The sequence below is a fragment of the Lissotriton vulgaris genome, chromosome 12 (genome assembly GCF_964263255.1).
Source record: "Lissotriton vulgaris chromosome 12, aLisVul1.2, whole genome shotgun sequence".
Lineage (NCBI taxonomy): Eukaryota > Metazoa > Chordata > Amphibia > Caudata > Salamandridae > Lissotriton > Lissotriton vulgaris.
In genome coordinates this window covers 262,912,082-262,933,833 of record NC_141700.1, presented here as the reverse complement: position 1 = coordinate 262,933,833, position 21,752 = coordinate 262,912,082, and the positions used below count along the sequence as shown (strand labels likewise).

Below are 21,752 nucleotides of genomic sequence, written 5' to 3'. Positions count from 1 at the left end.
TGCTGTAAGGACTCCACATTATATCATAAAAGCATACATTCGAAACAGGGAAAAACAACAGGAAAACATGTTTTGAATTGGTTTCAATGCTTAGTAGTCAAAAGAAACTCTCACATGGGACTGAAAGCATATACAGCTTCCAGGCTGCATTGCAGAAACACAGTCTAAAAAGATTGAAAAGCGAACTCATAGCAACATAGAGATAAACTGGCACCGTGCCTTTAAGGCAGTCATGACCCCCAGCTTCCCATCATGCCTCAGGGGTGAACGTTAGGTCAGTTGTTCTTTGCGGTGACTCAAAAAGCCATGACACAGAGTTGACATTACCTCATTAAAAAACACAATGATCTTTTGCCCAGGGAGGTTGGAGGGTTGCCTATGACTTTGATGAGGATACCCCTGGAAGAGAACTAGGATTACAGGTAATTAACTAACCTTTCTCTTCCAGGAGATACTCATCAATAGTCAGAAGCACTAGAATAGAATAGCGAGCCTCACCTCATCCACCTGCGGGCAAAGGAAACATAACGGTAAATTAACCAATCAGCTCAGATAACTAAGCCTGGATAGATAGATTACGATCCGAATAGATTTCTATAGGAGGCCTGGCCCACTTGAGCATCAGCCCTGGAATCGGATTCTAGACAATAATGCCTTGTGAAAGTGTGAACCGATCTCCAGGTTGCAGCCTTGCAAATTTCTGACATTGGAACATCATGCAAGAAAGCTACTGTGGCCGCTTTTCCCCTAGTGGAGTGTGCTTTAGGAGACAACAAAAAGGGTTCATGCGCCAACTGGTAAGCCAATTTTATACAGGACACTATCCATCTTGAAATTGATATTTTGGAGGCTGGGAAACCTGTTCTCATGGCACCAAAATTCAGAAACAATTGATCCAATTTCCTTATGCCCTTGGTACCCTCCAGATAGAATTGAAGCACTCTTTTGAGATCCAAGGAATGCAGCGACCTCTCCGCAGGAGTCGCGGGTTTGGAAAAAAAGACGGTAGGGAGATTGACTGATTAATATGGAAATCAGATATAACCTTTGGCAAAAAAGCAGGGTGAGCCCTTAACACTACCCTGTTGTGGTGAAAAACAGTATAAGGTTCTTTTGCACACATCGCTTGGATCTCACTTACTTTGCGCGCTGATGTTATCGCTACCAGAAAAGCAGCCTTCCACGTCAGGTGCTGTAAAGAGCCTTTGTGAATGAGCTCAAAAGGAAGACCTATTTATCTAGACCGCACCAGATTCAACTCCCAGGGAGGAGAAAGGTTTCGAACCGGGGTATACAATTTCTTCAACCCCTGTAAGAAATCCTTAACCACCTGCATTTGTAAAAAGGAAGGTTGGCTGGGTGACTTTGTGTATGTCGTAACGGCTGACAAATGAACCCTGATTGAGGCATATTTCAAACCCGCTTTTGCTAAATATAGAAGGTAAGGAAGAATGACGTCTTCCTGCCCCTTCATACGGTTAAAATGATTTTCAACACACTATAGGTAGAACCTCTTCCATTTAAAAGCGTACAACGCTCTTGTGGAGGGTCGCTTAGCCTCTTTCAGGCTATGCATGCAGTCCTGCGACAGATTCAAGTGTCCGTATTGTAGGACCTCAGGAGCCATGCTGCCAAGTTCAGGGAGGGAAGGCTGGGATGGAAAATTCTCCCGTCCATCTTGGTCAGTAGGTCCGCTGTGTACTTTAGCCTCCTGTGGGGGAGTAACAATAACTGAAGAAGGTCCGGGTACCACCACTGCCGTGGCCAGTCTGGAGCAATCAGAATCATCTTCATGTTCGATCTGATGAGCTTGGACACCACCTTCGGGATCAGAGGCAGAGGAGGAAAGGCGTAGGCAAATGTCTCTGACCAATCCATCAAAAGCGCATTCCCCCTTGTCCCTGGATGGTGGAATCCGGATGCGAAGGCGTGGCATTTTTTGTTTTTGTCGTCTGCAAATAAATCTATTGATGGATGACCCCACTGTTGGAAAATGTCTGCCACCACCTCGTCGTGCAGAACCCAGTCTAGCTGATCTTGGAAGTGCCGACTGAGTGCATCTGCTTTGACGTTCTGCTCTCCCGGAAGATGCACTGCCACTATGGAGAGGTTCCGAGCCAGAAGCCAGTGCCAGATCGCTTGAGCCTCCAGGGAGAGAGGGCGAGAGCATGTACCACCCTGTTTGTTTAGATAATACATGGTGGTCGTGTTGTCTGTTTGGATCAGGACCGAGTTAGACATGATCAAAGGCCAAAAAGCTTTCAGAGCAAGATGGACTGCTCGTAGCTCCAACAGGTTTATGTGGTTGGACTGCTCTTTCGTGGACCACCGGCCCTGCATTTGAAGGCACCCCATGTGTGCCCCCCATCCTTGTACAGATGCATCAGTTATCAATGATTGCACTGGAACTGGTTGATGGAAAGGGACTACCACCAACAGATTCTGCGGCCGAGTCCACCACTTGATGGAGGATTTCCGATCCTCCCAGCGTCCCGTTGCTTGGTCCCACTTGTCTTCTAGATCTTGTTGCAATGGACGCATTCTCAGCCTGGCATTGGGGATGAGAAATATGCAGGAGGCCATCGACCCCAGCAGAGATGCCACTTGTCGGACTGCTGGGCGATCTGTATGAAGCAGAGCCCTGCACTTCTGCTGCATTGAGGAAAGTCTCTCCTCCAAAGATAACGTTCTTCCTTTGTTTGTATCCAGAGTCGATCCCAGATAGTGGATCGTCTGGGTTGGCTGTTGTACAGACTTCTCCATGTTGACATGAAGACCCAGTTTGTGTAGTTGCTGTAGACAGATTTGGAAATCGCTCCTTACTTGTTGCGGAGATGGCCCTTTGAGGAGCCAATTGTCTAAGTAAGGGTAGACTAATAGACCTTTTCTGTGTAGGGTGGCCGTCACCACTGCCATGCACTTGGTAAAGACTCGTGGGGCAGACTTCAGCCAGAAGGGTAAGACCTTGTATTGATACTGCTGGTCTCCGACCACAAACTGCAGATACTTGTGATGGCGTGGAGCAATGGGTATATGGAAGTACGCATCTTGGGGGTCCACCGAACACATCCAATCTCCTGCTTGCAGATGTGGACATATTTGATGAAGGGCCAACATGCAAAACTTCTTCTCGATGACTTTGTTCAGCAGGCGGAGGCCCAGGATAGGTCTTAACTTGTGCTCCTGGTCTCTTTTGGGCACAAAATGTACCTGGAGTAGACTCCCTTGCCTCTCGAGCGGAAGGAACCTCTTCTATGGCCTTTTTTTCGAAGAAGGGTTGCGACTTCTTGCCGGAGCAACTTTAGTTGGCGAGGACGAGATCTTTTTGGAGGAATGTCCTTTGGAAGCAAACAAAAACGTAGTGCGTATCCATTGCGCAGTATATTGAGCACCCAGCGATCTTTTGTGATGCTGCACCACTCTGTTAGATGATGTGGAGCGTTCCAACCCCCCCCCCCCCCCCCTCCCTCCCCAATGGAGAGGGCAACAGCACGAGAGGAAGCTCCTGCTCATTGCTTCCCTGCCGATCTGGCCGTGGTAGAGGACAGTTGCTGGTGACCACCTCTACCTCTGTTGGATTTACGGCCCTGGTACTGAGACTTGCCTTGGTTTTTTCCTTGGGACCATTGATGGGTTTGAAACATCTGCTGTTATCCCTTGCGCTGGTTGGGCCTGTATCGTTGTTTGTACTCCTCCTTTTTCTCCAAACCCACTTTTTTGAGGGTGTCGAGTTCCACCTTCATCCTGCCCATTTCCAGATCTGTATGGGTGCCAAACAGAGAGGAGCTGGAAAACTGGAGATTTAGGATTCTCTGCTGTGCATCTGGCTTGAGTGCTGTCAGCCTCAACCAGGAGGATCTCCTGGCAGCGGAAGGCGCCGATAGAGTAGCGCCGTCTGCTGCCGTACTGATCACTTGGTTGGCAACTAATGACCCCTCAGTGATGATCTCTTCAAAGTCCTTTTGATCCTCTTTTGGCAGCTTCTTTTTGAAGCGTTCCAATGAGTCCCACAAGACCCTATCATAGCGACCTAATAAGGCCGCTGCACTGGAGATCTTTAATGATGAAGCTGTTGTGCCCCACACCTTACGTCCCCAAGAGTCCTGGGACATACTTTCCTTATCGGGTGGAACCGGTGAAGACGCAGCCACAGCATGAGTTTTCCTCGCTGCCGCAATGATCACCGAGTCTGCAGGCGGATCCGTCTTCAAGAAGACAGGGTCTGAGGAAGCCGGCTTGTATTTTTTCTGAATTTGAGCCGGTGTGGTCTTGATCGTAGCTGGTGTCAGGAAGATGTCCATCACGGGTTCCAGAAGCCCACGAACCAAGGGGCGTAATGGACGAGACGCTGTCCTCTGATGCAGAGTCTCAAAGATCACCGTTGTTGCCACCTGAGGGGCAGACATCTCAATGTTCTGAGCCCCTCTCTGAAGCACATCATGGTAGGTGTTGATGTCATCTATCGGAGATACCCTCTATACAGGGCTGTCCGATAGGGTAGGGGAATAATCCCTCTTCGAAAATCGGGTGGAAGAAGAAGACCATGACTGTGTCCTTTTCCTTCTGCAATGGGAACTATGTCTTCATTTCCAGGACCTGCCTGTGTGTTCCTCACGTTTTAGGGGACGCGATCTGTCCACCTCCTGCACCAACCTTTGTAAAGGTGACCTGTGGATGGGACTGGCAGATTCCTGCATCCGCCGTGTCGCCCCCGTATCCTTGTCCCAGTGATGCAGGGGGAGGAGCCATTCTGGAGACAAGTGCACAGCAGGGGATGCCTCCCTGTGAGATGGAGTGTTATGAGCAGGTCTGCTGGAACGCCCTTCTGGAGAGGCTGATCTTGTGGAAGGATGTCTGGAGGAATGAGAGGAAGAATGGAGTGACTCGGATTCCGTCACCAGAACCACAGATCCTTCTCTAGACCTCACTGAGGTGGGCCTTGACGTCGGGCGTGTGTCTCTCAACGTCGAACCAGACCCCCTCCTCGACGTTGATCTCCGGTCTGATGTTGGAACCAGTCTCGATGCTACTCTACTCCTCGACATCGGATCCCTTGCAGACGACGCCTGGACATCCCTTCGTCTCGACGTCGAACATCGCCGTGCAGATCCAGATGAAGGGGCTCTGTTCCTCGAAGCCGAACGTCATCTTGTTGACGACGGTGGAGGGCTCTTCTTTCTCGACGCCGAAGGGGTGACGATCCTCAACGCCGATCGTTGTCGAGACGACGGCTGAGGAGTTCACATCCTTGACGCCAATCGTCGCCGGGTTGACGACGGCGGAGGACTCCTGCCCCTCGACGTCGACCGCCGATGGACTGACGGCGACGTCGAGGGGAGCCTGCCCTTGCCGCAGACTGACGTGCTGACGACGGTGGGGGACTTCTACTCCTCGACGCCGTTCGTCCCCGAGTTGACGATGACGGAGGGCTTCTGTTCCTCGACGCCGATCGTCGCCGGGTTGACGACGGCAGAGGATCATGAGTCTTCGATGTCGATGATGTACCTGAATGTCAATGTCTTCTCGACGGCGAGCTTGCCGTCGATGTCCTTTTCTTGGACAAATGACCTACTGGTGGTAGATTTTTCGGCGCCGAGCCCGACGCTTAGGCCGAAGGGGGAGGGATCTTGCTTCTAGATGGAGATCTCGACCTTTTGGAACCCTTCTTCACCGGCGAACTGCCTCTTGCAGACTTTTCTGCCAGCCCATTTAGACAAATTCTTTCTCTGTCCTTTAAAGTCCTTTTGGACAGGGTCTGACAATGAGGACAAGCCTTAGGGTCATGGTCCTTAGGCAAAGAAAGGATACAGACTTCATGAGAGTCTGACCTGGCCTTCTTCTTACCACAAGAAGGGCAGGGGTCAAAAAGTGAAGGCATTTTGAGTGGAAAACAAATGCCCAAAACTGCCAAAAAAAGACAGAAACTTACTTCAGAAGGTGAAAAACGTTGAAGTAAATCAGAAGAGTTCAAAAAAGTGAAGATTATTTCTGACTAAAATCAGAAAGAAGTGGAGCTGTGTAACCAGGATCCTTCCTGAAGGAGCCGGAAAGAATAACTGACCTAACGTTCACCCCTGAAGCATGATGGGAAGCTGGGGGTCATGACTGCCTTAAAGGCACGGTGCCAGTTTATCTCCATGTTGCGATGAGTTAGCATTTCAGTCTTTTTAGACTGTGTTTCTGCAATGCAGCCTGCGAGCTGTATATGCCTTCAGTCCTATGTGAGAGTTTCTTCTGACTGCTAAGCATCAAAACAGATTCAAAACATGTTTTGCTGTTGTTTTTCCCTGTTTCGAATGTATGCTTTTATGATATAATGGGGAGTCCTTACAGCATTATTCAGCTCTGGTGTGTATAAGGCTGCAGTTGCTACATATACATATACATATATATATATATATATATATATATATATATACATATACATATGAGCGTTTTTGGAAATCAGTAAATCAGTAAAGATGTGAAACTACCGCTCCCAACATGCATTATGCTTCATCATTTTTACTCACCTGTGCTGCATGTTATGACAATGGGTGTACTTAAGGGTGTTTCCTTGGAAAGAATGCTGTTTCCAAATATCGCTGCCCGTGAACAAGGATAATGAGGAATCCGAAACGCGTTGGGCATTTATAAATATGAGAGGCGGCATGCTGGCTTGAATCTGCTTCACAAAATTGTTTCCTTTGCGAGTGAGCTTCGTTTGAGGACAATGTGGAACTTGATATAGATAGATATATATATATATATATATAGAGAGAGAGAGAGAGAGAAAGATAGATATATGTGGGGCACATATATGATTGTGTTTCCGGGGTCCCGCGCATGGGCCGGAATATTCTAGTGCTTATGACTATTGATGAGGATCCCCTGGAAGAGAATCCCAGGTTAGTTCAAGAGGTCTTTAACAAGTATGTACCATAAGTGTGATGGATCATGTCTTACGTTTTCTTAGTGAACTCAATATCAGCACCGCAAACTAAGTTTGAAGAGGTTGGCAGTTCTCAGTTAAATTTAAGGCATGTTTGACAATGCTTTGAGAGTTAGTCTGGCCACTAGTTGATGCAAGTGTAAACCTGCCACTTAACAGATCTACTTTTGGGTTGCTTCAAGATCAAGACAATCGTCACACAACTTACATTCTCCTACAATTTGTAGGCTACTCACACAAATGGTATGTTCATTATCAAACTTAGAAAATTATCCAAGATTAAACTATACTGAGTAAGAAGGTAGATTATTACTGTTAAGCGCTCATTCACCACAGCATCTTAGTGCGAGGATCAGAGAAACTAGGGGAAAGAGGAAGTGGCTAAGAAAAGATAAACACTAGGAAGAAAAAAGTAGAATGCTTAATAATCAGCAGCTTGGAGGCCAATATGTTGTGTAGAGCTGTTGAAAGTGTCTGAGAGGCATCAGACTTAAAGGATCCCCATCTCTGTTCTGATTCTGGCTTGGACGGACACAGACTGTCTTTGCTGTTGGTGTTCTAGTTGTGCAGATGTGCACCATGCCCGTTGAACTCTCCAAATCAATGTTAGCAGTTATCACGTGGGTTCAGTGGAGTCAGCAACTTTAAGGTTCTTCACAGGACATCGTGTTCAAGGTACCCGCACCACACTAAAGTACTGGCTAAAAAGCCAGAGTCCAGATGTCTCTAATGTCGACAGGCTAACCTTCTCTTAGAAGAGGAGCACGGAGTAGACCGTATTTAAGCAACTGGGTGTTGGCTAACTAAAAGCTCCTGAAAATGTCCCTATTTCAACCACAAAGCAAACAACTTGGTGATTAGGAAACTAAAACCATTTTAACCTATAGTAATCAGACTACTACAAAGGCAGGTGGAAGGGTAGCAGGCTTGTAGTTTGTGAAATGGAGCCTGATGGGATTTGTTAGTTTAAAATGATTAATACGAAGACAGGGCTGCAGCATTTGCATATTCGGTTTCTTTCCCTAGAAACACAGCTTGCCCCCTAGCACCTTCAATATATTATACCCACTGACATATACTGCCGCTGGCATCTAGACTAGACAGTGACACCTGTATATCCAGTTGCCTACACCAGAATCCAGATAGTGATGTAGCATAACCTACTTAATTTAAAAGTCAGCCTGATGAACTGGAAGCTAGTGTTTGCCGGAACAAAGTCTTCAGAAAGGAAAAATCAAACACCAAATTCCGGTTCCAAGCCCTCCAGAACAGTTTCTGATGAACCAGAAGGACCTTACATTTCTTCAAATTACAAACCAATGAGGAAGAGATCAAAGGTGTTCTCCAGTGTCCTTTTGCTTCTGAATTCTGCACCATACACAAGGTTGGGCTCGGAATACCTCCTTTGTATAATACTGCCACTTGTTTTCTAAAACCTCTACTGTAGAACATTACACCAGAGACCAAAGCTGGCCTCTCGAGACCTCAATCTCAGGAACACTGCAACAGAAATCAATGGTATCTACATAGACCTCACATTCACAATTCTGATCTGCTAAGACTTGATTGCAGAAAACAATATCAGACCAACATTTACCGAACACTGTATCAGAAGCAACAGCTTGGTTCCTCACATATTTGCCATCAAAGGGCCATACTCTTGATGGTCGGGTTGCTACAGCTCCACTTTCAGATGTCAAACTGAGATCAGCTTGCAAGCAAAGGCTAAATCCACCATTATATAAATTGACAGCTGAAGCCAAAGTTTCTATTATGCTTCAAAAACCCAAGCGCTACCTGTCCGTACCCAAAAACACTCACCTGAAAAGGGTGAGAATCATTTTAGGCTGCAATCAAATAGAACACCACAAATTAGTTCTGGTTCACAGGAATGTTAAAGGAGGAGGGATTATAAAGATAAATTAGGAAGATTTTGTCAGTTAGACGTAGATGTCTGAAGCAAATTACCATACCTATGGCCTGATGCTTTTGACGAAGGGATGTCGGTCGTTTAACACAAACTGCAGGACTGGATGTTGGGCTTGATCGGCCATTGACCTGCGCTACAGAAGAGGACGGACTTGATCGGGCAGGTTGGTGCACTGGTGAAGAGGAGGATTCCTGTACAAAAGGAAAACAATCTCAAGAACAATCGGGAGAAAAAGAATTCCAGTGTATCATAGTGAAGAGAATATGAAATAAGGAGAGGCAGATTAGAGGAGACGGCAAGAAAAAAGGTAAAAGAAGTAGGCCAAGCTGCCATTCAGACATGCAATAGTATAAGGAGAGACCTCTTACCTCAACTTGTTCCTGGCTAGATAAGGGAATGTGCTCTGTTTTTCTGGTTACAGGTCCCAGTTCCACTGAACGCACTCGTTCAGCAAACTTGAGGGAGCACAGAGTTTCACTAACGTTCTTTTCAACAGGAGACACCTGGTGTGAGACAGAAGGGTAATCACAACACATGCTAATGGCAAAAACAAAATGGTCCAACCAACATCTCAGAGCAACCCACTTTCATTGGTCCAACACAGGAGGTAGGCAGACAAACTAAACAAAGTTGCAAAATGGTTTGAGTCAAAATCTGTCTCGAGTTGATTTGATCAAAATGCTTCTGGCACAAAATTATATGGGAGAGGGGAGAAACCTTTGTGTATACAACAAGTCCCTCCCTCCCTTCTTTCCCCTACCCCACAAGCGTGCTATACAATCGTTGTTCCAATTCCTTTGCACTCTCCTTCCATGCTCTAATATTCTCGTTTTTCTCTCCCTGTCTGCTCTCACCTTCAGAATCAGTTTCACCTACTGCAAACCTTAGGAGTTTGACTCTTTCTGTCATTGTATCTGTCACCAATACCTGCTCCCTCGGTCCTTGTAGTGCCTCAACATGTAGTTTCACTTTCTGCAACAGCTACCATGATTGCTTTCCTACTCTTATCTGCTGGGTATTAATTCAGAGAAAAAGGCTGTAATCTATCCCCATGCCTACAATAAATGATCAGACATTTTTTAGTACTACATTGAGAGTAAACTGCTTTTTGAAGTTAACAAAGGTTTGGGTGCAAAGAAAGTAGCAGGAGTTCTACACCTCCTTGTTCAACCCTCAGCTACTTTATCAACGCTATACCTTTCACATGACTGCTCAAAAACCTGACCTCTTCCCTTGAAACTTCCATGTCCTCCCTCAAGCACTCAAACACCCTTTCTTTACAAGTTTATCACCTGTGCTGCTTCTTTCTGAGCCGTGAACTGTCAACCATATCTCTTTGTGAGACCAACTCTCCCTTAGAGACCACTCATTCTAATATTTGAGACCTTAATTGATCTCACGCTCCATAAATTATTTTCTGTTTTCTTGTTCCTTCTCTGCTTTCATTTGCTCTCCTTCTGCACTATCTCCACCTAACGTCTACTCCCACATCCTCAAACTCACCGCCACCCCCTCTTTTAGGCCCTTACTTGCACTCTCATTCTATCATCATGGCGATCTCTCATTCATGATCCCTCACCCACCTTCCTTTGCACCCTTGACAGCCCTTACTCTTTTCTGGATCACAACAGCCTTCCCCCAAACAAGCAACATAATCACATCCGTTTTCACACTCTGCCCTTTGTGACCCGTCCTGGAGATCAAAACTTAAAGGGAATTTTATATTACAAACTGAACTCACCAACTATTGTTTGTTTCCTTAGCTATCCATGGTTGCGATCTCATGACATAATCTTGCTATCCCCTGCAGTGTCCTCACTTACCTTGACTTCCCTCAAACGCTTTCTGTTCAAAACATCAGGTTCACAACATTCATTGATGCTTACTATACAGAGTCCTCAACTGAAATCTGCCTATTGTTAGGTGACCACTCCCTAAATTCTTCCAGTCATTTTGTCACTGTGCAGCTCCTTGCCTACATTTTTCTGATACTGGTGTCCCTTCCCCATAGCCTTTGATCTTCTTAAACCTCAAACTTGTTTGATTCTCAGTTTGTTTCCGGTGACCTTCAATCTCACCTGCACCATCATGAGGGTCTTGCTGTCTCCACTGAGAGAGTCTTGCAGCAGGTATGTAAGCTTGGAGTTTCTGAAAGGAACATGGGCCTGGCGTGTCCGAAGAGCATAGATCACATCCCCAAGAGCTGAGAGGGATTTGTTTATGTGCTGTGCTTCACGAAGCCTACAGCCCTCTGCCCCAGACTTCCCCACACGCTCTGATCCAGCAAGGTCCACCAAATTCAGCTTCCCTGAGGAGAAAGAGAAAAAATGAAACCTTTCAGGTGGGAAGGGTAGCCTAAATGGCGTTCTTCGAGAATCTTCACATTTTTGTGCACCTGTATAACCATCTGATCTCCAATCCCCACAAGCACTAAAGTTATTTTATGCTTAATTCACTGTCTTTCCTCCACCGCTTTTTTTGCCTTAAACATTACTCACATTAGATCTCTCGCAGACCAAAAGTTTAGTAGGTGGTAAGTTTCTTTTACTGTGCTTTATTTTTAAATGTTATAATGGATAGAAAAATAGGAGTCAGCCAAAAACCCTCTCTAGAATGTGATTTCTGAGAACCAAAAAGCAATTAAAAGGCAACAGTTTGGGGCGATGCTCGTCTGCAGGCGTGGGGGGAGGGGGTTAGAGTCATCACATGATTCCAAGCATACACTCTTAAACGAGAAGTATTAAAATTCCCTAAAACATCTGCAGTTTCCTTGAGCTTTGGGGTAGCTGCCTTTTTATGCCACTAGCTGCAACCTGCTGAGTTGATAATACCTGGAATGGGATTAGAGGCAGGAAGGTTACAATTTCTGCCTCCACAAATGAGTAGCTCCAGTTGCATTGCTGCATTCTTCAGTATCTATTGTTGCAAGAATAAGACACTAACAACCACAGTAAACGTTCCTGCACTTTTATATCACCACTTAAACCAAAGATCCCCAGGTAAACCAAAAACTGCATAGATGCTCCCTAAATGACAAACAGCCTATTCACTCATATGCTACCCAGCATAGACCTTAAACCACACTCAATACTGATTACACCTCAAAGAGCCAATCACCCTGCACCATAACCACCTACACACTAAGTCAATGTCTTACATGACTTGCACCCTTCCCTACAGATGGCCGCATTACCTCAAACTCATTTTCTACCTGCTCAAATTCATGAAGGCCTCAACCTCTACCTAGACTGTGTGCATGCTTCACAACCTTCATTTCTTTTCTACACTATCACTTGAACCAAACCAGCACTTTGGCTCTTGCATCTTTTTTCCAGGCCACAGTGTGCTTGAATGCCCGCGTCATTTGCCCAGTTTCTACTAGCAAGTGCAGATTCTCACATTTCACTCCCGGCAACAACATCTTCATCCTTAACTCACAATACTTCTGTTTCTTGATTGTCTTGGGCCATATCCTACACATCCACCTTACCAAAACAGCTACATCAACATTTACATATTCAATCACATAACCACCCCACCTACACCCTGTAGGTAAGCAATTAACATTGCATGCACCTTCATCATAAGCAACGTCTCCATCTGCACCACCCATAAATTCCAAACATTCACAGCTACACCCCAACCCTCTACCATCTAAGCCCGAAGCGGTAACCTCACTTACACCAATGCCTTCACCATAAACCACCTACACCTACACCGAACAACAACTTATTTTCTACTATAGCTGTCCCCTAACATGCATACAAAACACACATACCTATTCATCAAGATTTTCTTTTTAAATGTATAGAAAAGGCAGGTGCTTAATTTTTAAGTTTTGGAATTGACTACATTTAAATGTTTGAGAAGTTAGCTTAAAGCTTGCTTTTCTTACAGTTGATACAATGATAAACCCACAATGATCAATGGATTGATAGAGCCATCACAAGCATTACTAAACTATGGCTGCCATTTAAGTCCTTGCCCAGGCTCACCTTAAGCAAATTGAATTGGTTGAGGAACAGTCAAGGAGGAATATACATATAAAAGTGTCTGACATAGTATGATGAATTGTCTAGTGTCTAGGCTGAAGAAGGGATCAAGACATACAAGAAGAACAATGTACACCCTAAACCTACCATTCACAGGCAGAATATATTTCGGCATAAAAATTAACATAGGGATTGGCTTAACAAGTACTAGTAGACAGGATAAAGAACACTGCTGCAAGCCTTCAATCCTACGGAGTACAACAAAAAATGATGGGTGTAATGCTTGATCTTGGCAATTTATAAATACTTTGGTCCACCCTTCTCCGGTCTCTTGTTTTGTTTCCCCTGGCACAGCAGAGCATAACCAAATCGCAGGTCCCTTTAAATATTTTTAAAGGGACTGTTAGTGTCAGTCTTTCTATACCATCCTCCTCTTTTTAACAAATGTGTTTAGCCCCTTCTTGTCTTTTTTTTTAAAAAAATCTCTCCAGCCTGAGCTGCTTATTCTGTGGAACGATCTGTTCTGGAACAGCCAGTGTTCTACCTTATCCACGTATGAAGTTAACTTATACTGTTGCAATCTGTGTTGTACCTGCTCTGTTCATATTACATGCAAAAGCCAGAACACTACTGACCCGGTCAATGCCTGTTTCATTAGCTGATACATAATTAAGTGAAGGCACATCATGGCTTGGAACTTCCATGTGAGGAAGGCCTCACCAACCGTAGGCCCACTCTACACTAAGCAATAGTTAAAAAGGATGCTTGAATATATATTTTTTTTAATATGCTTTTTTAAGAGATTATTAAGAAAGCAATTACACTCTGAAGTAAATGCGGACGAAGAAACAATTACACTAGACCAGATTCATCTTAAAATGTGGTAAAATACCCACATTCATGTTGTCTCCGCTAACCTCAGCTATCCCATCTCTGCTAGAGGTTTGAAGTTTGTGGGATCCCTTCTGTAAATATTTCACCCATTTCTGACAGGAGGGTCCTTCCTTCCTTCCAACAGGCTCATTGAAGCATAATGTATTCTTTTCTAGGTTTACAAGTCATGGTCAGTTAAAAAATACAGCAGACTAACCATACCTGAGGAAGTTGGAGGACACCTGACTCACAAACGTTTCCCCTACAGTTTTATATTTTCAAAGTTTATGAAAATTTCCTACCTAACCTAGTTCCAATTTAAGACCTCTCATGCCATTGTATCTGCTTCCCATTTAAATATCTATTTCGCCAGACACACAGATGGTTAGCAATAGTGTTGGCCTAAAAATACACTTTTGAACTTCATAATCTTGGAAAGTATGCATCACAACACTATCGATGAATAACAGACCTGTGGTGCGGACACCTGTGCTGTAGTCTTCCCCGCTGATGGTGATGATGAGGAGAGCATGAGAACGGGAGCTGTGCTCGTTAAGATTTGTGCACTCTGTGGCACGGTTGGTATGTCCAATATCAAATACCTGTGTAGAGAGGGAAAAGTGAACGTATGGTTAGAGTCCATATTTCTGTGCCCTAAAAAAAGACAGTGCCCAATTCTATGTTTTCTACATTGCTTAAGGCTGTGTCATACCCTGTTAATATCCTCCACGCTCTTCACCGTGACCTCCACTAGTCCCGGCACATACAGCTGCCCACTTCCATCTGGCAACAGCCTTATGTCAAGTTTCTCCAGTGGCTCCTTCCTCAGCAGATCCCTAATACAAAAAGAGTAATCATCATGGTAAACAATAGAAAGGACGCATCACATCCCATTACGATCTGCAATACGGTGAAATACGTTTACTAACCTGCCTACAACATCAGATTTCACAAACGTGGATTGTCAAAAATGATCCGAATTTTTCAGAGAAAAAATCCAAAACATTCAGCTTTACCTGACACTGCTGACTTCAAGCAATACTCTAAAACCCTCAGAAGAATGGTCCTATTTCAATGAAATCACTCAAATGACCTTGGTCAGTAGGATCGAAAACCTTAAACCTTCCTCTCATTTTGCTGGTGAAATCCCATCTAAAGTTTAAAAAGATACATAACTCATAAATTTCGTCCCTGAACTACAGGCTTAACTGCTGACTTCCAAAACAATTTGTGCTCGATTGCCTAAAAGTCAGCCAGGGCAACCCTCTCCTCAAAAAAGAGGAGGCTGCCCTGGACGACCTAAAAGTTTGCCAGATTTCCAACCATCTCTTCAAGGTTATAATTCTCAAACACTATGTTGGAAAGAGCTGATTCATCACATTGATGTGAATAACCTCATGGATGACTTTCAATGAGCATGGAGACAGCGAGGTTATGAGTAGTGAATAATGCCCTAAGCATTCTCAATGATGGCAGATTCTCATTCTTCTAGAAATGGCAACAGTAATGAACACTGTAAACCATTACTCCCCTCTGACTGAATGGAAATCAGCAACATGGGATTGCAGTAGTATGAATCCTTTCTAGATAAGTGTCCTCAACAGATTAAACTAGCCAACTTTCGCTCACTGTGGTCCATCGGATCTTAGGAAAGGAGCACCCTCAAGACCCATCCTCTTCATGCCCTCTAATCTATATAAGGAACCACTCTGCTCTTTTCTGAGATAATCTGTCACCTTTCACCTCACACCAAAGAGACCCTCCTGTACTTGAAAGCTTCCTCTCTATAGGATAGAACTAGGCTGGCAAAAACCTTACAGGATGTACAGACATTCCTCACTGCAGCTCATTTTAGGCTGAACTCCCAATAATAGATTTCTTCCATCTCCCCCTCTCCCAATTGCAATACACCTGTACAAACATGACTCGCTACATCTAAGCTGCTCGGATGCAAACCCCCTATTGTCAAAAATTCCAATCCTTTGGGTTTTATTCTGGACATGAACACTGCTCTCCACAAATATATCAATAACTGCGCCATTAACAAATAAGGCTTTTTAGAGGAATCAAATCTCTCATTCCTGCTGAAGACATAACATTAGTTGAATTCCTTGTCCTCTCGAGGCTAGACTATAACATCTCCCAATGACCTGGCATTCTCAAAATTCACCCTGCTCCCCATGAAGATTCCAAGAATGCGGCTGCATGTCTTGCCTAAGGTTTCAGAAGATTCAAACATGTCGCTCATCCTGATTTTCCTTAATTCACTACCTACGGAAGGCAGAAGCATACACAAGGTGGTTTGTATTGTCTAGGAAACTCTACATTGGGACAAAAATTCACTACTTATGGCATACCTTTACCAATCCTAAGGCTCCTATTCAATAAGGAGCTCTAACACCCTCTTAAACTCGGTCTTCAACAGAAAAAACATTCTGTAACAATCATTCTCTGGGAGTACCTCAAATCTTTGGAACTCCATTTCTCCTAGTATTGGGAACAATCCCTTGTTTGACCTTTTTAAACATGATCTTGAAGTCCTCCTTTTTCTACATTTATTCCATCTGTAACTAAATGTAAAGGTATTACTGAACAATCCAAGACAAATGGGGCTAAATTATTCTCAGCACATCTTAACACTTTAAGTGTTATTTTATTTCCTGCTGCACTTGCCATTTTATTTCCCAGTCTCTGTATAGGCGCTCATGTGGTAAAGCATTCTTCTGACCGATAGTTTGTGGTATGAAGACTAGGAAAACAGAAAATAGTTGTATCCTATTTACAAGATATCAGGCAGTTTACCATGGTATGAGAGTTGAAAAGAAACGAACGTTTCACATGTAGGTCTAAGAATAGATTTGAGCATCAGTGGGAATGGGCTTTCGAGAAATATTGGTAGCACAAAGAGTGGAATGATTTCCAACTAGTTGCGTGGCATATTTCAGCCAAACAGCTGCTTTGTAATAATCCAATTGTGGCAGTCTTCCCTCATGTAAAACAATCATTGGGACTGCCTAAAATAAGCCTGCTGTTTAACATAACAAAATGCTTGAGACTAAAGATTGACCTTAAGATGCAAGGTAGCTTGCAGCTTAACATTAGAAGCAAAAGGAATGTTGCTTATCAAGTTCTATGCATGGGTGTGAACTACATATCACTATGCCTAAATATTATGCAATATTTATTCCGGTTAAGCGGATAATCCAGGAAGGACTAAAGGAGCTAACATTTTTAATATGTAGATAGATATTGAGCAGAAAAGCTGGTTGGATCCTAAAAGCAACAGTTTTGTGAAAGTAAGAGCATGAATTTTCACTACCACTTTTAGGAGAATTAGGAGTTCTAATGGAAGGGTTTTTCCGGCACAGGCATTTTATGTCATAGCATTTAAGCAAGATACTGCTTTAAGCTTATTGAAAGACACTAGGGGCCTGCTTTAGAATCCCATGGATGGGTAACTCCATAAGAAACGTGACTGATAGCCAGTCGGCCTGATTACAAGTGAATCTCTAGGCACTTATATTAAGGCCGATTGGAGATCCGTCATATCTGTGACCGAGTAAACTGTCTGCCAAATTCTAAATAAATACCCAAGATAGCAAATATTTACAAAGCACCTGAAATGTAAAAACCTGCGCTTCATCACAGCAAGTCCTAAATGACAAAGGCAATAAAGGGAAATCCAGAAGTATTAATTTCGTGTATGCTGGATTTTCAGATGCTGAAAATTCAGAATAAAGTCTTTAGTTTGACAGTGCAACAAATAATGTCCTCAAGTATACACCAAGGCAACATTTTGCCGTATGAGAGAATATGTTTTATTCATGGAGTTCCAACAATTCAAGAGCTATGAAACAAAGAAAGAGGCAAGCTTGGCATTACCAAACCACAGAAGTAGACCATGCTGTATCTTTTTATAATTCATGGCACCCATTACATCTCTTCAGGTGAGTGGAGCAGTGCAGCTTATCCCCATAATTACCACCAAGAGATCGGAGATTCCTACAGTCAGATGTAGGTTTTAAATCGAACAGAAAGGAGTAAGATTTTAGGAAGTTCTGGTTTAGCAGAAGTCCAAAGGTGAAAGGAATAAACCTATTTTTAGCATGAGAGGAAAGGAAAGAAAGGAAAAACATTTTAGATGAAAACATTTTAAAGGATCATTTGAAAAATACTCTTCTGAATTCTAAGCTTCATTTTAAATGTTCTACTTCTTTGATGCAGGGGAAGTTTAACAAGAGGCCTTTAATGGTATAGCCACCAAAAAAGTGTGTGTTCTATCCAACCTAGTCTACATCCACTGCCTTATATTGAAGGTGACATGAAGTGGTGTTTGACAACGAAGCTTCCATCGGCTTCACCACTGGAATTTTCACACCTGTGAGGTTGACACTCTAAATTAGTGTTGGACCAGGTGCTAATTTAGACCAACCAGACCCCACAATGTTGACTTGTTTGTCATTGCTTACATGAAAGCCTTTCACAAAATGCAGCCACACACGGAAAGGCATGCAAGCACCCCTAATTTGCTGTGAGAGATACCAGGTGTTCCAACATGGTCCCAGATTTCAGACGTGTATTCTTGGTGATCAAACACTTTCCGCCAGCATGTATTAAGTTAGTTTCACCTATTTTGTGGGTGAAGCTTGCCTCTTGAACCTGAAATACTAACACCATAAATCCAGAGTAAAAATAAAATATCTTCTGCATTTGCCCCAAGTAGGAGTGGTTTCTCTGATCTCATAAAAGAGACACTGTATCATTTTTCAATCTACTAGCTCATACTTAGGTTATCTGTCTCTAATATTGCACATTATTCTAAGCTAACTGCATTACACACATGTTCCGTGTTAACCACTTATCTCCCACCATTCATTTACCTCAGTGTCTCATTGTAGATTTCCACCATGCTAACAGAAATGGTGTACTGCCAATCAGAGGCCTTCTCAGCTACCTCCGAGAAGAGCAGTTGCAAGGCACGTTGATTTATCCCTGGGTTCTCTGGAGTTCCCTGATGAGAAACGAAATGCAGCCCATTAGACTTAACAATGCTACAAGCCATGGATTCAATTCCGGGTGAAATATGAACAGGAAATATAAAGATACAACTGTGAAAGTTGCGAGAGGCTTTTTATTATATACAGGATCTCAAACTGGGTAACGCAACGCAGCCCTAGATCATGTTCAGGTATCATGGTACACATATTGGTTCATTCGTACGACAGAGAAAAGGTGAGGCAGGAGAAGGTCCGTGTTACAGATAGTAAGGAGAGACTGCACACCCCTACAATGCCCGACACAGACATTCATTTCTTACCTCCATGGTGTAAGTCTTTCCTGATCCAGTCTGCCCATAGGCAAAGATGCAGACATTGTATCCATCAATGCAAGAAGTGACGAGAGCTTGAACTTCCTGGAACACCTAGAGGAGCACACATATGAGAAATATTGGAGAAAAGTCAATACTGACCACATAAATCCTTAAAGGTAAAGTATCTCCACTGTGATGACCGGAAAAAGTCAAGAAAGACAAAGGCTGGGGAGGGAAAGGAGCTTATATCCAGTGTTACAGATATATTTCGGGGGGGGGGGGGGGAGGGGGGTTTGGGCGGAACATTCCATCTTATCCAGGGCATACAAAAAAGCCGTCCCTAAACAGGTTGACAGTAAATCAAGGCTTTGCGCATAAAATGCAGAATTGGTGCTCAACCAGTAATATTACCCTGCACAATCCATGAGAATATGTGGTATGAAAACATGCAGAAAGGGTACTTCTTGTAGAGTGAGACCTGAGCTTACCCAATAGAGGGTGAATGGGTCTTTGCCAATAAAGAACATGGACCAGAACACCTTCTGACAACCAATTCATAAAAAGTAGCCTCGACTCAGAGTGACAGATCTTTCAAAACAGTAACAAATCCACTGATAATAAAGGGTTGACAAAGACAGATCAGCTGAAGCTCGAGGATGAAAAAAGAAATTAGAGCCAAACCACTGGCATGAATAATTGAAGCAAATTCTCATTGGAAACCCCGATAGATCACGGAAAGCTGCTCTCCTGCAGCAACCTTTGTATACTTACTCCATTATGCCCTCCTAAATTAACTCCTACGTATAGTATTTGTGCTACTTAGTAGTATGGTCCATTGAAAGCAAGATGTGAGTCCAAGTGAAGCAAGGAGTGGTTCTTGATCATGCCGCATACAACACCAAATCGTGTGCAAAATTACACCCCCTCCAGGCCTCATGCCCCATCTAAATTGAAAAGAAAGGCATGGACTAAAAGTTCCAGAGTTACTAAAATGTGGCTCTTTTGTTGATTGCAAGTTATCAGTAGACAACAAAGCTGGCCTTATGACAACATTGGCTAAATACTGAGCCAAAAATTTAAGTAAAAAAATATCTGGTTGGAACATAGAAAAAAGGTTGGATGAACGGTTGTCTATCACATAACCCTCTGCTCTTGTCCTATTACTACTACTTTACTACATTTTATTCTTATGCCCTACTACCCTATGACTACTACTACCCTTTTTACCTGTACCTACTGCTCATGTCCCACTTTTACTTCCCAAGAAACTCCTCTTCCAGTCCGAAAGTAACTCTCCTCTCTAAACATGTTCGACAGGAAGACAATGTTTCTCCATCAGCTGATTCTCTTCTCCACTCCATTCCTTCTCACCCACCTTGTTGCCCCTTCTTTGATTCTCTTACCTCCTAAGTCCTGATTGCAGTGACATAGTAGAGGGTCATGGGTTCTAATGTTAGCAAATCCAATGGCCCTGCCACGCAGCACCTCCTCCACTAACAATAGCTACACCAATGTCGTCTAGCAATGATGTACCAAGGATGTCATGAGCCCTAATTAAGACAAGTAATGAGTCGGTCTACTTCCTTGTTCTGTAGTAATAGGCAGCCATGAGTAGTGTTTACCAGGCCCCTCAAACTTGCATGCCTGGGTGCCATTGCACCTGCTGCACCACAGATGGGTATACTCTTCCAGACTTGTAGTGGCTTACAACTGTGTCATGGGCCTGAACTTGGGAGGAGCATGTGCACCAGTCTAAACCCTTTTTCAGTTGAAAGGGGCAGTTTTGATTACAGTAGAAAGGGTTCTTGGACCCTGTGACGACGCGCTGTCCTTAGAAGACCCGACGGAACATTATTTCCCTCATTGTTCTCCCTTTTCCCTTCTATATTTTCAGCACGTACCTGAGGACTCCTATTCCTTTAATTCCCTCGTCCTGTCAGGTCATGTGACTCTGTCACATGACCCCCAGCGCTTCAAGGCGGAAGACGCCGGAGGAAGAAGTCGTTCATTGGGACCGCCTCGTGTAGCAAGGGAGAAGGAGACGCTCGTGAGGACCTTTGCAGTAACCCTGTGGAACGACGCAGCGCTTGCCGGCCCATAGGAAGAGGAAGCACCGGCCGTCGAGGCTAAGGACAAGTGGGAGAGAGCCTAAGGAGGAACAGACTGGCAGCCAGACCCTACCTGGCAACGCGGAGCCTCCCGCCACGGCCCAGGAGGGACGTGGCTGGACATGGTACGGGGACGCCTGGGGTTGGTACTGAGGCCTGGAGCTAATGCACTCTAGGGCGGGGGTGTAAAGGGAGAGAGGTCTTAGATCTAGAAACCGGCCAGCCTGCACGCATATTCAGAGCGCTTGCGAAACACTGGTGAAGGAGTTGGGATATTCCCTTACACTTCCCTTGCTCCCGCGATACTATTAGGAAGGAGAATCCCCTTCCTTACCACCATTCTTCTTTCTTTCTTTTTCCATGGCCCTATCCACCAAACGAGGGGAATAACCAACCATTAGAGAGGGAAGAGAGCCGCCCATCATCGTCCACACCACCCGGACAGAGAAGAAGCAGGGAACCGGACTACGACTCCCAGAAACCCTTGCTTAATGGACTAGATTATCAGTCCCCCTCTTAATCATTTGTGGAAGCTCTGGACTACAAGTCCCATAATCCTGTGCTTCAAATACTGATTTCTCACTCCAGAGTTCCTTGTTTGAGATAG

The 21,752-nt window shown here is 44.2% G+C and overlaps 1 protein-coding gene across 8 annotated transcripts in view; it reads right to left on the bottom strand.

Annotated features, from left to right (window-relative positions):
• Positions 1–21,752, bottom strand: part of KIFC3 (kinesin family member C3) — a 422,885-nt gene that overhangs the window by 16,968 nt on the left and 384,165 nt on the right. For 5 of the 8 annotated variants that reach the window (XM_086945003.1, XM_086944996.1, XM_086945000.1 and 2 more), the window contains 7 exons: positions 19,044–19,148; positions 18,607–18,737; positions 14,439–14,562; positions 14,199–14,328; positions 10,940–11,169; positions 9,230–9,364; positions 8,905–9,052 (listed from right to left, as the gene is read on the bottom strand). In XM_086945003.1, coding sequence (XP_086801129.1) covers positions 8,905–9,052; positions 9,230–9,364; positions 10,940–11,169; positions 14,199–14,328; positions 14,439–14,562; positions 18,607–18,737; positions 19,044–19,148 — 1,003 coding nt within the window. Of the gene's footprint in view, positions 1–8,752; positions 8,779–8,904; positions 9,053–9,229; positions 9,365–10,939; positions 11,170–14,198; positions 14,329–14,438; positions 14,563–18,606; positions 18,738–19,043; positions 19,149–21,752 lie in introns of all 8 variants that reach the window. The other 3 variants (XM_086944997.1, XM_086945001.1, XM_086945002.1) reach the window with 1 other exon arrangement.